This window comes from Staurois parvus, unplaced genomic scaffold (genome assembly GCF_062004578.1).
Source record: "Staurois parvus isolate SC_StPar_1 unplaced genomic scaffold, SC_StPar_1.0 ptg001927l, whole genome shotgun sequence".
Taxonomy (NCBI): domain Eukaryota; kingdom Metazoa; phylum Chordata; class Amphibia; order Anura; family Ranidae; genus Staurois; species Staurois parvus.
Genome location: NW_028319723.1, coordinates 85001 through 101634, shown reverse-complemented (window position 1 = coordinate 101634; position 16634 = coordinate 85001). Strand labels below are relative to the sequence as shown.

The 16634-nt window shown below is 45.9% G+C and overlaps 1 protein-coding gene across 1 annotated transcript in view; it reads left to right on the top strand.

Moving 5' to 3' along the window:
* LOC149433252 (SNF2 related chromatin remodeling annealing helicase 1-like) overlaps positions 1 to 16634 on the top strand; it is a gene marked incomplete at its 5' end in the record, with an annotated part of 77213 nt that overhangs the window by 51132 nt on the left and 9447 nt on the right. Inside the window, 4 exons of the mRNA XM_089664510.1 lie at positions 1316 to 1534; positions 3523 to 3593; positions 6109 to 6211; positions 14864 to 15046. Coding sequence (XP_089520636.1) covers positions 1316 to 1534; positions 3523 to 3593; positions 6109 to 6211; positions 14864 to 15046 — 576 coding nt within the window. The remainder of the gene's footprint in view (positions 1 to 1315; positions 1535 to 3522; positions 3594 to 6108; positions 6212 to 14863; positions 15047 to 16634) is intronic.

The window sequence follows — 16634 nt, the reverse complement described above, 5'->3', positions numbered from 1 at the left end:
CCAGATATAGTGAATGCAGGGTTCGGGGAGACCAGATATAGTGAATGCAGGGTCCGGGGAGAGCGGATATAGTGAATGCAGGGTCCGGGGACAGCGGATATAGTGAATGCATGGTCCAGGAGAGCGGATATAGGGAATATAGGGTCCGGGGAGACCAGGTATAGTGAATGCAGGGTCCGGGGAGACCAGATATAGGGAATATAGGGTCCGGGGAGACCAGGTATAGTGAATGCAGGGTCCAGGGAGACCAGATATAGTGAATGCAGGGTCCAGGGAGACCAGATATAGTGAATGCAGGGTCCGGGGGACCAGATATAGTGAATGCAGGGTTCAGGGAGACCGGATATAATGAATTCTGGGTCTGAGGAGAGCGGATATAGTGAATGCAGGGTCTGGGGAGACTGGATATTGTGAATGCAGGGTCTGGGGAGACCGGATATCGTGAATGCAGGGTCCGGGGAGACCGGATATCGTGAATGCGGGGTCCGGGGAGAGCGGATATAGTGAATGCAGGGTCCGGGGAGAGCGGATATAGTGAATGCAGGGTCTGGGGAGAGCGGATATAGTGAATGCAGGGTCCGGAGAGAGCGGATATAGTGAATGTGGGGTCCAGGGAGACCGGATATCGTGAATGCGGGGTCCGGGGAGAGCGGATATAGTGAATGCGGGGTCCGGGGAGACCAGATATAGTGAATGCGGGGTCCGGGGAGAGCGGATATAGTGAATGCAGGGTCCGGGGAGAGCGGATATAGTGAATGCAGGGTCCGGGGAGAGCGGATATAGTGAATGCGGGGTCCGGGGAGAGCGGATATAGTGAATGCAGGGTCCGGGGAGAGCGGATATAGTGAATGCGGGGTCCGGGGAGAGCAGATATAGTGAATGCAGGGTCCGGGGAGAGCAGATATAGTGGGTGCGGGGAGAGCAGATATAGTGAATGCGGGGTCCGGGGAGACCAGATATAGTGAATGCGGGGTCCGGGGAGAGCGGATATAGTGAATGCAGGGTCCGGGGAGAGCGGATATAGTGAATGCAGGGTCCGGGGAGAGCGGATATAGTGAATGCGGGGTCCGGGGAGAGCGGATATAGTGAATGCAGGGTCCGGGGAGAGCGGATATAGTGAATGCGGGGTCCGGGGAGAGCGGATATAGTGAATGCGGGGTCCGGGGAGAGCAGATATAGTGAATGCAGGGTCCGGGGAGAGCAGATATAGTGGGTGCGGGGAGAGCAGATATAGTGAATGCGGGGTCCGGGGAGACCAGATATAGTGATTGCGGGGTCCGGGGGTTAGTAGCACTTTAACTGTTTTCTTTTTCAGATGCCGTGGGGATGGGATTACTCGGGGTCCTGCAACCTGGGAGAATTAAAGCTTCTGCTGGAGGAGTCCATAATGGTCAGAAGGCTGAAGTCAGAAGTTCTGTCCCAGCTGCCGTCCAAACAGCGCAAAATGGTTGTTATTGCACCTGAAGGCATCAATGCTAAGACTAAAGCTGCACTTGCGGCAGCAGCTAAGGAGATGGCACAAGGCTTCAAGAGTGTAAGTTACAGCTGAACTTCGTGCACAAACCCTCCATGTATAAATATTGCTCAATAGGCACAAAGGGTGTAATGACCAATGGCAAAAAGACTTGGCAAACACAGTTATTGCTTTGTAAAAGTAGCAGTGATGTCATCACTGTGCTGTACATAGCCTGTGCAGATAGCAGAGCAAGCCCCACCCACTTTAGGCAGATTACAGGAGAGGGCGGAGTCAGGACCAGTCAATCTGCACAAGGAGAGAGCGCAGCAGCAAGCAGTTTTTATGATAGGAATCTCCTGGACAGAAGCCAAGTTTCACACGGGATTTAGCAGCAAGATTTATATAGGAATACACATTCTGCTTGTATTTAGATCATATTGGTTTTTCTAGAGCTCAGCTGTAAAGGAAACCTGTTCTGACATAATGGAGGTTTCCTATACAAGCTGCCTGGCTGTTATACTGGTCCACTAGCCCCAATGATGACAATCACTGACCCTGAGAAAATATGCATGTCGGGTGTTCTGACTGTACTCTGACCTGGCTTGGGTGAGTCTGACAGTATGGAAGCTAAAGTGAGACAGCCAGGCAAATAGCATTTTCAAAAGATCAGCAATAGCAGTAGCTGAAACAATGAAAAGGTCCAGGAGCCTCACACCAACAAAAGCCCAGTTATAGACAAAAAGCGTCTCAGCCCGGCTCTATCCCGGGCACACCACTTGCGCGATTTTACTGTGCCCACATAGGCAATAGTAGCCTGGGGCAGCACAGTGGCTAAGTGGTTAGCACTTCCGCCTAGCAGTACTCGGGTCGTTGGTTTGAATCCCAACCACGGCACCACCTGCTTGGAGTTTGCATGTTCTCCCTGTGCCTGCGTGGGTTTCCTCCAGGTACTCCGGTTTCCTCCCACACTCCAAAGACATGCTGGTAGGTGAATTGGCTCCTGTCTAAATTGTCCCTAGTATGTGTATGTATGAATGTGAGTTAGGGACCTTAGATTGTACACCCCTTGAGGGTTAGGGACCTTAGATTGTACACCCCTTGAGGGTTAGGGACCTTAGATTGTACGCCCCTTGAGGGTTAGGGACTGATGTGAATGTACAATATATATGTAAAGTGCTGCGTACATTGATGGCGCTATATAAGTACCTGAAATAAATAATAATAAATATATTTCTGTCAGTATAGGTTTCCTATAAAAGACATAACGTGTAATTCAAAACTGGATGGAGTAGGGAAGACCTCTTTGGAGAGAGTTCTCCTGACCTCCTTTCCCAAGGACAACATTGTCACCCAGATAGAATGGAGACACTGAGAGCAATGAAAAGATGACACAGGTTCTAGCTTTCCCCTATTACATTTTTACTTCTCTATGTGTCACTGTTGGAGATTTCCTCTTACTTCCTGTTCCGGTGACACATTAAGCAAAAGAACAGACAGGATGGAGTAGGGAAGACCTCTTTGGAGAGCGGTCTCCTGACTTCCTTTCCCAAGGACAACATTGTCACCCAGATAGAATGGAGACACTGAGAGCAATGAAAAGATGACACAGGTTCTAGCTTTCCCCTATTACATTTTTACTTCTCTATGTGTCACTGTTGGAGATTTCCTCTTACTTCCTGTTCCGGTGACACATTAAGCAAAATAACTGACAACGGCTCTAAGCCTTTCCCACTGTATCTAAAACTGAGGATGAAAAGCTTTGGCCGGAGATAGACTTTTTAAGGCCTCAGTCACACAGGCATGCTTTGCATACACCCAGGTGGAGGCCGTGTTTGCCCACACGGGATACAAAGGTGTTCTCCGCATTCACGTCAGTTGGAATGCAGCAGCTGCATGGACTCACTGCTCCCAGTTTGGCATCCATGTGGGTGCGTGTCCCCAAACGCAGGCAGTGTGAGTGGAGGTGGAGCGGAGGTGGAGTGGAGCTTTCATGTTCTGCATACTGTACATTTATTTAACAAAAAAATAACACTTTTGACTTTTTCTACTTCTTTTATCTCCTACAGAAAGTACAAGAGAAAGAAGCCCTCCTCCTATTCTACAACAGAACTGCAGAAGCCAAAATCCGCTGTGTCATGTGAGTAATGTCGCCAGCGCGTTGCACAGTCGGCCCGCACATAGGTGGCTGTGGTTATAAATTCAAGTGATTCTAAAGTTTGGAATTTTATTTTGTTTTTTTATAACAAACATGTTATACTTACCTGCTCTGTGTAATGGTTTTGCACAGAGCAGCCCCGATCCTCTTCTTTTCGGGTCCCCCAGCTGGTGGTTCTGGCTCCTCCAACTAGCTGAATGCCCCCAATAGCAAGTCTCTTGCTATAAGGGGCACTTGAGCAGGCTTGCCGCCAAACCACGCTCCTGTGAATGGACATCGTCCATTCACACGCAGAACGTGGCTCAGCCCCTCCCCCCACTTTCTCCTCTTCGACTCAGTGTGATTGACATCAGCAGGAGCCAATGGCTCCTTCTGCTGTGTGAGCCAGTGAGGAGGGAGAGACGTGGCTCTCATGCATATCACTGGAGCATGATGGGTGAGTATGGGGTGGGGGGGAAATGAGGGGGGGAACCGTATCCATATTTTTTACCTTAAAGCGGAGTTCCACTCATTTTGTAAAAAAATAAAAGTCAGCAGCTCCAAAAACTGCAGCTGCTGACTTTTAAAAAACAGCCACTCACCTGTCCCACGTTGCCCCTCCCCCTCCCCGCAGCCCGTTTCACCGGCCGTCCTGTCTTCCAGTAGGCCGGCATCTTCAGTGTGGGCACCCGGCTGTGACAGCTTGCGGTTTCACAGCCGGGTGCCCACTGCGCATGCGCATGTAGCGCTGCGCTTCCTGAATAGCCCCGTCGTCTTCTGGGACCTGTCACGTGTCCCACAAGACTTCGGGGAGGGAGGGTAGGAGGACAACTTCCATTTCCGATCGCCTAGGTGATTGCAGCAGAAGTGGGTACCTGTCAAATTCGGGTGCCTATCCCTCCCCGCTCCCCAAAGGTGCCAATCCTTAATGGGGAGCAGGGGACCAATCTTTAAAGTGCAACTTCCCCTTTTAGGTGGAATTTCGCTTTAATGGATAGAATGCATTCAGGTAAAAAGCCTTCTGCCTTTAGAACTATTTTCAGCTTCGTGAATTGAACATAAAATTTCTAAACATCCAAACTGGTTTGCAAAAGGTGATGAAAATGTTTACCACCCCCTGCTGGTTGTTTCATCACCCTACAGAGCAGTGGTTCTCAACCTTCCTAATGCCGCGACCCTTTAATACAGTTCCTCATGTTGTGGTGACCCCCAACCATAAAATTATTTACCCAGTAATTATAATTCATGAGTGTCGTTTTACCTCCAATACTGCTGCTTTCAACACAGTAGCTGCTTTCAACACAGTAGCTGCTTTCAACACAGTAGCTGCTTTCTACACAGTAGCTGCTTTCAACACAGTAGCTGCTTTCTACACAGTAGCTGCTCATTACACATCAGAAATATGTGTTTTCCCGATGGTCTTAGGCAACCCCTGTGAAAGGGTCATTCGACCCCCAAAGGGGTCGCGACCCACAGGTTGAGAACCACTGCTATAGAAGATTAAAAAAAAAACAAGTGTTTGTGTTGCCTATAGCAGCTCTTCGATCCTTTCAAGCGACTTTACTTCACCAGATACAGGAGCCAGTTTGGGTCCATTGAGGGCCTACAGTATTCCAGCCCAGAGCTTAACCCCTCCTACTACCAGTACCAGTTTTTATTTTTCCGCTAGTGTCCTAGGAGTATACTATTGTAAAGCGTAACCTGTGTTTTGTTTTTAGGATTTTTATTTTTTTTTTATCTTTAATGTGTTCTTCAATCAAGACTCCCCAACATCCCTGCTGGAGGTTTCCCCTCCTTTCTGGCTTTTGGACTGTACCGCAACAGGACCCCACTGAACTGGATGTTGCGGGGGGCTAGTCTGGAAGTGACCTTTGGATGCTGGGTTCCACATGGGGTGCTTTCCAAAAAGATTCTGGTTATATTATCTGGAGAGTATTTTCCAGGTCCAGAGCTGCTGGCATTGCTTGTGCACTTTTTCCCATCTCCTTAGTAAGTAGGCTGGTCAGACTGAGCACTTTCCTATTCTCCATTGGTTGTTGCATTTTTCATGATGAAAAAAAGGCTCTGGACAGCATCTGGAATTGGAAAAGTTAAAAAAATGTTGCAAACGCTTATAAATGTGGTTAGCCGCGTTTACAAGCGTTTGGTGCGTTCAAAAAACTGACTGTAAACTCAACTGCTTGTAAACGACTGTAAAGGACGATGTGTACATGGACACATAGGAAAACATTAGGGAGAGTTCAGGGGCTGCTGAAAAAAAAACGGAGAAGCTCCTAAACGTCAGTTTATCAGCTGCAGTGTACATGGGGCCCTGTAGTATGGGGCCCTAAGGTGTATGCTATCACCTTAGCAGCTAATCAGATATGGGGAATGCTTACTGAATTACCAAAGGAACACATTAGCTGTGGGCCCTACTTGGGGTCCCTGAATAGTTTAATAAGCTAGGATCTGATTGGTCCCTATTGACACAAAGACAGATTTCAGTGACAATTATACAATTTTCATTTTGTCTTTTCAGAGAGTACATCATGGATCTTCTAGAAAGCGGGAGAGAAAAGTTCTTGGTGTTCGCTCATCATAAGCTGGTCCTGGACAATGTTTGTGATGAGCTGGGGAAAAAGGTAAAAATTATTATTTTTATTATACAGGATTTATACCGCGCCAACAGTTTGCGCAGCGCTTTACAAAATGAAGGCGGACATTGCAGTTACAATACAATTTGGTACAAGAGGAAACAGAGGGCCATTCTCATTAGAACTTACGATCTAGGAGGAAGGGTTGAGTGATACAAAAGGTAATAGCTGTGGGGGGATGAGCTGATGGAGGAAATAAAAGGCAGTTAGAAGCAGGATAGGCTTCAAAAAAGAGAGAGGTTTTCAAGGATCTTCTGAAGGTGGATAGATTAGGAGATAGTCGGACAGATTGGGGTAGGGAGTTCCATAGGATGGGAGAAGCTCGGGAAAAGTCCTGGAGCCGAGCATGGGAGAAGGTGACGTGGGAACTAGAGAGCAGAAGGTCTTGGGAGGAACGAAGAGAAAAGTTTGGTCCTTCAGAGGGATGCAGCTCTCATGAACTTGCTCAGATATTGGGGCGTGATCACATGATCACAGAACCATCAAACGTTTTGTTGCAAATAGTCAACAGGGTCGCAAGAAATGTGTTGAGAATAAAAGATGCAAATTAGTTGCCAAAGGTTTGAGAACAATCAAACTTGAAGCTATCAGGAACCCATCATCCTTCAGTGCTGTCATGTTCCAGATCTGCAACCTACCTGGAGAGCCCGGACGTACGAGGTGTTCAGTGCTCAGAGACATGGCCAAGGTAAGGAGGGCTGAAACCCGACCACCACTGAACAAGACACAGAAGTTGGATCATCAAGCCTGGGCTAAGAAATATCTGAAGACAGATTTTTCAAAGGTTTTATGGACTGATGAGATGAGAGTGACTCTTGATGGACCAGACGGATGGGCCCCGTGGCTGGATCAGGGACAGGCACAGAGCTCCACTTTGACTCAGATGCCAGCAAGGTGGAGGTGGAGTTCTGGTATTGGGCTGGAATTATTACTGTAATAACATCCCATACCAGAACCCCAAATCCAATAAGCATTCAAGTTTATACAGCTTGGGGTTGGACAACATGCATTAAAAAGGACGATTTGGTCAAAAAACTAATTTGCCTAATAATTGTGCACACAGTGTACAGTTGTGTTCAAAATAATAGCAGTCAGACATCACTAACCGGATCAATCACTGTTTTTGGTAGAAATGATATTTCTACATGGCAAATAATTTCCTAGCAGGTGTAGTAGAGTAATAGAAATCCAAGAGACCCAACAGTCATGACATGCATGCTGCTGATTCTGTGTCATTGAATCACTCATTGAAAGGGGCGTGTTCAAAATAATAGCAGTGTGGAGTTCTATTAGTGAGGTCAATCATTCTTTGAAAAACAGGTGGCAATTATTGCCCTTATTTAAGGAAGGAAGGCAGCAAATGTTGTACATGCTGGTTACAGTGCATTTCTCTCTGAAATTCTGAGGAAAATGGGTCGTTCCAAACATTGTTCAGAAGAACAGCGTACCTTGATTAAAAAGTTGATTGGAGAGGGGAAAATATATAAAGAAGTGCAGAAAATGATCGGCTGCTCAGCTAAAATGATGGCAAATGCTTTAAAATGGCAACCAAAACCTGAAAGACGTGGAAGAAAGCGAAAAACTACCATTGGAATGGATAACAGAATAGCCAAAATGGGGCGGACTCAGCCAACAATCAGCTCCAAGAAGATGAAAGAAGGTGTGACGTTCCCTGTGAGGACTGTTACAATTAGAAGACGCCTATGTGAAGCCAAGCTATCTGCAAGAAGTCCCCGCAAAGTCCCACTGTTGGGAAAAGACGTGTGCTGAAGAGGTTACAATCTGCCAAAGAGCACATTGACTGGCCTAAAGAGAAATGGCGCAACATTTTGTGGACTGATGAAAGTAAGATTGTTCTTTTTGGGTCTAGTGGGCGGAGACAGTTTGTCAGATGACCCCCAAACACTGAATTCAAGCCACAGTACACTGTGAAGACCGTGAAGCATGGTGGTGCAAGCATCATGATATGGGGATGTTTCTCATACTACGGTGTTGGGCCTATTTATCGCATACCAGGGATCATGGATCAGTTTGAATCCATCAGAATACTTGAAGAGGTCATGCTGCCTTATGCTGAAGAGGAAATGCCCTTGAAATGGGTGTTCCAACAAGACAACGACCCCAAACACACCAGTAAACGTGCAACACCTTGGTTCCAGACCAACAAGATGGACGTTATGGAGTGGCCAGCCCAATCCCCGGATCTTCATCCAATAGAAAACTTGTGGGGTGACATCAAAAATGCCGTTTCTGAGGCAAAACCAAGAAATAGAGAAGAACTGTGGAATGTGGTCCAATCATCCTGGGCTGGAATACCTGATCACAGGGGCCAGAAGTTGGGGGACTCCATGCAACACAGATGTACAGCAGTTCTCAGAAACAGTGCGACTACAACCAAATATTCATGAAGTCATTCAAAGGAAAGCAAAATCTTCAAACATTTTTCAGTTTATATAGTGAATGTTTGAGTTTGTAAATAAGAATACAAACACTGCGATTTTTTTGAACCGTCTAATATTCACTTTTCTTCACTTTTTTTAGAGGAACAACACAAATTTGATCTATTTTTCTTCATGTTGTGATTTGGAATAGAATGTGTCGTGTTCCCAATGCATTTGTGTGGATGGAAATAAAAGCCATTAGAAGGATTCTGAGCTTTATTTACTTTTTTCAACACACTGCTATTATTTTGAACACAACTGTATATACAGTTCCTTGAAAAATTATTCATACCCCTTGAAATGTTCCACATTTTGTCATGTTACAACCAAAACCGTCAATGTATTTTATTGGGATTGGATGTGATGGACCGACACAAAGTGGCACATAATTGTGAAGTGGATGGAAAATGAGGAATGGTTTTCAAAATTTTTTACAAATCTGTGAAAAGTGTGGCGGCATTTGTATTCAGCCCCCGGAGTCAATACTTTGTAGGACCCCCTTTGGCTGCAATTCCAGCTGCAAGTCTTTTTGGGGATGTCTCTTTACACATATAGAGAGGGACATTTCTGCCCATTCTTCTTTGCAGAATCACTCAAGCTCTGTGAGATTCGATGGAGAGCGTCTGGGAACAGTAATTTTCAAGTCTTGCCACAGATTCTCCATTGGATTTGGGTCTGGACTGTGACTGGGCCATTCTAACACATGAAGATGCTTTGATCTAAACCATTCCATTGTAGCTCTGGCTGGATGTTTCGGGTCGTTGTCCTGCTGGAAGGGGAGCCTCCGCCCCGGTCTCAAGTCTTTTGCAGACTCTAACAGGTTTTCTTCTAAGATTGCCCTGTATTTGGCTCCATCCATCTTCCCATCAACTCTGACCAGCTTCCCTGTCCCTGCTGAAGAAAAGCATCCTCACAACATGATGCTGCCACCACCATGCTTCACAGTGGGGATGGTGTGTTCAGGGTGATGTGCAGTGTTAGTGTTCCGCCACACATAGCGTTTTGCTTTTAGGCCAAAAAGTTCAATTTTGGTCTCATCTGACCAGAGCCCCTTCTTCCACATTTGCTGTGTCCCCCACATGGCTTCTCAAAACTTCTTATGGCTTTCCTCCAACAATGGCTTATTCTTGCCACTCTTCCATAAAGGCCAGATTTGATGAGCACGACTAATAGTCGTCCTGTGGACATATTCTCCCACCTGATCTGTGGATCTCTGCAGCTCCTCCACAGTTCCCATGGGCTTCTTAGTTTCTTCTCTGATGAATGCTCTCCTTGCCCGGCCTGTCAGTTTAGGTGGATGACCATGTCTTGGTAGGTATGCAGTTGTGCCATACGCTTTCCATTTTCGGATGATGGATTGAACAGTGCTCCGTGAGATGCTCAAAGCTTGGGATAATTTTTTTCTAACCTAACCCTTCTTTAACCTCCTTGGCGGTATTCCCGAGTGTAGCTCGGGGTGAAATTTCAGTACCAAAAGCGGTAACACCGAGCTACACTCGGGCTTACCATGCAGCGTTGCTCAGGGATTCCCTGCAGCACTCACCTTGTCCTTCGCTCCCGCGATGTCCCCCCTGCAGCGTCCCCAGCCATCTCCTCCAGCCGGTGTCCGGCTTTCGTGTTCCGGTCCCTGGGACATACGGGCGCCGGAAATGGCGGCAAATTTAAAAATGTTAAAAACGGTCATTTTTTTGTAAACTAATATTACATAGCAAAACATTCCTGTATCAAACCATTTCACATACATTTTGTCCCGAGTGCTTTGTCCGGCGCCCTGCCTGCATTTTGACTGTTCTTTCTGCCTGGAAACGTAGAAAAGTCCATGGCGTCCAAAAAGCGTCCCTTTAGGTCAAAAGCGGTTTTATCATATCCGGGATGTTTACTAGACTCTTGTTCGGACAGATTTCAGTGAGGTATTCCTAAAAATTACAGCCTACAATTAAAAAAATACATATTTCCAGGCAAAATAATGGTACCGCTTTCAGCACCAAAAATCTAAAATAATCATACCGCCAGGGAGGTTAAACTCCACAACTTTATCCCTGACCTATCTGATGTGTTCCTTGGCCTTCATGATGCTGTTTGTTCACTAATGTTCTCTAACAAACCTCTGAGGGCTTCACAGAACAGCTGTATTTATACTGAGATCACAAGACACACAGGGGGACTCTATTTACCAATTAGGTGACTTCCGAAGGCAATTGGTTCCACTAGATGTTAGTTAGGGGAATTAGAGTAAAGGTGGCTGAATACAAATACACGCCACGCTTTTCAGATATTTATTTGTAAGAAATGTTGAAAACCATTTCTCGTTTTCTTTCCACTTCACAATTATGTGCCACTTTGTGTTGATCTATCACATAAAATCCCAATAAAATACATTTAAGTTTTTGGTTGTAACATGACAAAATGTGGAAAATGTCAAGGGGTATGAATACGTGTGTATGTGTAAATATACATATATATATACAGTTGCAAGAAAAAGTATGTGAACCCCTTGGGATTATGTGGAGTTTTGCATGAATTGGGCATAAAATGTGCTCTGAACGTCATCTAAGTCACAACAATAGAAGAACACAGTCTGCTGAACATAATACTACACAAACATTAGATGTTGCCATGGTTTAATTGCACATAACATGTAAACATTCACAGTGCAGGGAGGAAAAAGTATGTGAACCTTTGGACTTAATAACTGGTTGACCCTCCTTTGGCAGCAATAACCTCAACCAAACGTTTCCTGTAGTTGCAGATCAGACCTGCACAATGATCTGGAGTCATTTTGGACCACTCCTCTTCACAAAACTGTTTCAGTGTAGCAATATTCTTGGGATGTCTGGTGTGAATCGCTCTCTTAAGGTCATGCCACAGCATTTCAATCGGGTTGAGGTCAGGACTCTGACTGGGCCACTCCAGAAGGCGTTTTCTGTGCTGTTGCAGCCATTGTTTTGTTGAATAACTTGTATGCTTTGGGTCATTGTCCTGTTGCATCACCCATCCTCTGCGGAGCTTCAGTTGGCGGACAGATGGTCGTACGTTTTCCTGCAAAATGTCTTGATAAACTCTGGAATTCATTTTCCCATCAATGACAACAATCCGTCCAGGCCCTGAGGCAGCAAAGCAGCCCCAAACCATGATGCTCCCTCCGCCATGTTTCACAGTGGGGATGAGGTTTTGATGTTGGTGTGCTGTGCCTTTTTTTCTCCACACATAGTGTTGTGTGTTCTTCCCAAACAACTCAATCTTGGTTTCATCTGTCCACAGTATATTTTGCCAGTAGTGCTGTGGAACATCCAGGTGCTCTTTTGCAAACTTCAAACGTGCTGCAATCTTCTTTTTGGACAGCAATGGCTTCCTCCGTGGTGTCCTCCCATGTACTCCATTCTTGTTTAATGTTTTCCTTATTGTAGATGTGTCAACAAAAATGTTAGCATGTGCCAGAGATTTCTGTAGGTCTTTAGCTGACACTGTTGTTCTTCTTTCCCTCATGCAGCATTCTGCGCTGTGCTCTTGCAGTCATTTTTACAGGACGACCACGCCTAGGGAGAGTAGCAACAGTGCTAAACTTTCTCCATTTGTAGACAGTCTGTCTTACCGTGGACACATGAACATCAAGGCTTTTGGAGATACTTTTGTAACCCTTTCCAGCTTCATGCAAGTCAACATTTCTTGATCGTAGGTCTTCTGAGAGCTCTTTTCTGCGAGGCATGGTTCACATCAGACAGTGCTTCTTGAAACCAGTAAACCCAAAACAGGTGTGTGTTTTTTAAGGGCAGGACAGCTGTCAGCAACACATCCAATATCATCACACTGATTGGAGTCAAGGTTGGCTCACTCCTGGCTCCAATTAGCTCTGGGAGAAGTCATTAAGCTAGGGCCTCACATACTTTTTCCTCCCTGCACTGTGAATGTTTACATATTATGTGCAATTAAACCATGGCAACATCTAATGTTTGTGTAGTATTATGTTCAGCAGACTGTGTTCTTCTATTGTTGTGACTTAGATGACGTTCGGAGCACATTTTATGCCCAATTCATGCAAAACTCCACGTAATCCCAAGGGGTTCACATACTTTTTCTTGCAACTGTATATATATATATAATATATATATGTGATCCAGTCTTTCTGGGTAGGGGTCATATGCTGTCCTGGATGTGTTGCTTTTCGCTACAGCACAAGCAGATCAGCAGGTCCCAGCCAATGATATATGGCCAGGACCCACTGATCAGCTGAGCAAACAACAGAAGAGTGTTCACCAACACTAAACAACATAGGGCTCTCTACAGACAGTGGCAATGTGTCAGTGTTTTTCATCCCTGCAAAGCAGGGAGCAAAAACAGTCACATCGCTCAGTAAAAGCAGCAAAATTTCAAGGGGTATGAATACTTTTTCAAGGCACTGTACATGAGCTGTTCCATTTAGAATTTTATATTTCTGTTCATTCAGACTCAGTATTGCTCTACTGCAGTTCAGTAGAATCGAGAGATCCTGCCCTCCACCAGACTATGACTGGGCAGTAAAAGGAGAAGCAGCACACTCATCAGCTCATCTCTTCTACTATATCTGCATGGTAGCACTGCAGCACAACTGATCGGGTCTCTCTGCTGCTTCTCCCTCCCTCACTCTGAGCTTTGCTGTCCAGCACATTGCAGAAGACTGATACCAAGTCAAATTCAGGTCCTTGCACTGCTTGCGTTCACGCAGTACTTTTAGTGATGTGTTTGTGAATACAGGGATACATTAATTTGTGTCTTCAAATAGCCTTTTGAGCAGCAGATATACCGCCTACCTTAACCTGCAAAGGCAGCTGGAAGTGGTTGTATGTTATACATTCCTTTGCAGCCATGGCAAAAATGATACTGTCACCGACCATGACCCATTCAGGGTGTAATGAGGCATTGCACGAAGCTACAGCACAATGATTTGAAAGTGATACTAAAGGTTCATTTTTTATTTTATTTTTTGTAAAATAACAAACATGTCTATATTTAACTGCTCTTTCTAGTGGTTTTGCACAGAGCAGCCTGTATCCTCCTTTTCTCAGGTCCCCTGCAGGCTCTCCTGGCTCCTCTTTTCTGTTGGGTGCCCCCATAGCAAGCAGCTTGCTATGGGGGCACCTGCTGCTCTGTGCATCGATTCACACATTGAGTTAGGTATTGGCCCCGCCCCCTCTTTCTCCTCATTGGATGACTGTCTGTGATTGACAGCAGGGGGAGCACAATGATTTGAAAGCGATACTAAAGGTTCATTTTATTTATTTTTTGTAAAATAACAAACATGCCTATACTGAACTGCTCTTTGTAGTGGTTTTGCACAGAGCAGCCTGTATCCTCCTCTTCTCAGGTCCCCCGCAGCCTCTCCTGGCTCTTCTTTTCTGATGGATTCCCCCATAGCAAGCAGCTTGCTATGGGGGCACCCGCTGCTCCGTGTGTCCATTCACACACGGAGCCGCGTCGTGGCCCCCTCTTTCTTCTCATTGGATGACTGTCTGTGATTGACAGCGGCGGCAGCACAATGATTTGAAAGCGATACTAAAGGTTCATTTTATTTAGTTTTTGTAAAATAACAAGCATGCCTATACTGAACTGCTCTTTGTAGTGGTTTTGCACAGAGCAGCCTGTATCCTCCTCTTCTCAGATCCCCCGCAGGCTCTCCTGGCTCCTCTTTTCTGTTGGGTGCCCCCATAGCAAGCAGCTTGCTGTGGGGGCACCCGCTGCTCCGTGTGGCCATTCATACACAGAGCCGTGTCTTGGTCCCGTCCCCCTCTTTCTCCTTATTGGATGACTGTCTGTGATTGACAGCAGCATGCTGTCTCAGCCAGTGAGGAGGCAGAGACCTGGGACAGCCGAGGCTGTCGTGCACATTGCTGGATCTTGATGGGGCTCAGGTAAGTATTGAGGGGGTGGGGGGGGGGATGCTGCACACAGAAGGTTTTTTACCTTCATGCATACAATGCATGAAGGTAAAAAACCTTGAGCCACTTTAAGGGTTTCAAAGTACAGGCACTGAAGAGGCAACACAATGCCTCCCAGCTGACTGTCAATTGCCCTCTGCAAAGCTATCCACTGCAGATTGATTTTCAGAGGAAGGGCAAGGGCTACTGCAAATGTAAACTAGGCCTAAGCCATAGTGTCTATACTAGAATTCAAATTTTCTTCAACTTTATTTAATCAACACATAAATGTATTTCTCCTCTTACAGAATGTGGGCTTCATTCGTATTGACGGGAACACCACGTCAGCCGACCGTCAGTCTCTCTGCCAGAAGTTCCAGTTCTCGGACAAGATCAGTGTTGCTGTTTTATCCATTACGGCTGCCAACATGGGCCTGACCCTGTCCTCTGCTGACCTGGTGGTGTTCGCTGAGTTATTTTGGAACCCAGGGGTACGTTTTTTCATGTAAAGCAAAATTCTAGCCAAAACTAAAAAATAGCCGATTAAAAAACTGCTTTTTTTTTTTTGCACTACTCCATTTAAATCCCTGGTCCTCCAGAGGATTCCCCCCCCCCCCCATCTGGTCAGGCCATTTTTTGCGTTACGGCGCTGCGTTACTTTAACCGACAATTGCGCGGTCATGCAACGCTGCACCCAAATGAAATTTATGTTCTTTTTCTCCCACGAATAGGGCTTTCTTTCGGTGGTATTTGTTCGCCTGTGTGGTTTTTATTTTTTGCGCTTAAAAAAACGACAATTTTGAGAAAAAAAACTATATTTTTTTTACTTTTTGCTATTAAACATGTCCAGTAAAAAAAATGTTAAAAAATCAAATTTCGGAATACATTTAGGCCAAAATGTATTCTGCTCCATGTCTTTGCTAAAAATAAATCCCAATACGTGTAAATTAATTGGTTTACGTGAAAGTTATAGCGTTTACAAATGGCGGGAAAGATACTGGGATTTTTATTTTTTCATTATTTACTAGTAATGGTGGCGATCAGCGACTTATAGCGGGACTGCGGCGGGCATTCTGACACTGTGGGGGGAACTGACTTGGTATCACTGACATCCCCAGTGACACCAATACAGTGATCAGTGCTAATAAAAAGCACTGACACTGTACTAATGGCACTGGACAGGAAGGGGTTAACATGTGGGTCGATCAAAGGGTTAACTGTGTGCGGTGTGTGTTTTACTTGGGGACTGTTTCTGTGTGCTTCACTGTAAGCACACTGCTTTGCATGGCTGTGCTGTGCCTAAGTATGCCTAGGCAGACCCATATGCGCACAGATGTAAAATTGGGAGCAGCAGCTGTATCCATGCAATGGCTGCATTCAGATTGACATCAGTGGGACTGCCTGCACAGGGATAACCTGTAGTTATATCCACCCCTCACATGGGCGTATGCTGTAGTACACCCCGTCCCCGTGTAGTTATATCCACCCCTCACATGGGCGTATGCTGTAGTACACCCCGTCCCCGTGTAGTTCTATCCACCCCTCACATGGGCGTATGCTGTCGTACACCCCGTCCCCGTGTAGTTATATCCACCCCTCACATGGGCGTATGCTGTAGTACACCCCGTCCCCGTGTAGTTCTATCCACCCCTCACATGGGCGTATGCTGTAGTACACCCCGTCCCCGTGTAGTTATTTACACCCCTCACATGGGCGTATGCTGTAGTACACCCCGAATTCCAGAATTCCAGTAAGCTCATTTTCTTTCTTAAATCCAGGCTGAACTTTAATAAACTGCAGAACGCTCTGTAAGTGGTGATTCGGTGAAAGCTACTTGATGCTTAATGGCAATTCAGGGCAGATTTCCAGGAGCCGGTACTCCAGAAACAGTCCGAGTGCCTTAAGAGAAGGTTAAGAGCAGCCGCAAGTCCTAATTTTCAGCGCCATGAGGCTGATTGAGCGCTTGGCTCAGAATGTAAAGGACAGTAATAGACATTCACAACGGGCAGGATTCCTGGAAAGAACAAGTACCTCTAATAAACTGGAAGATTCAACACTGAAGCACCCGGACTGCTGTGA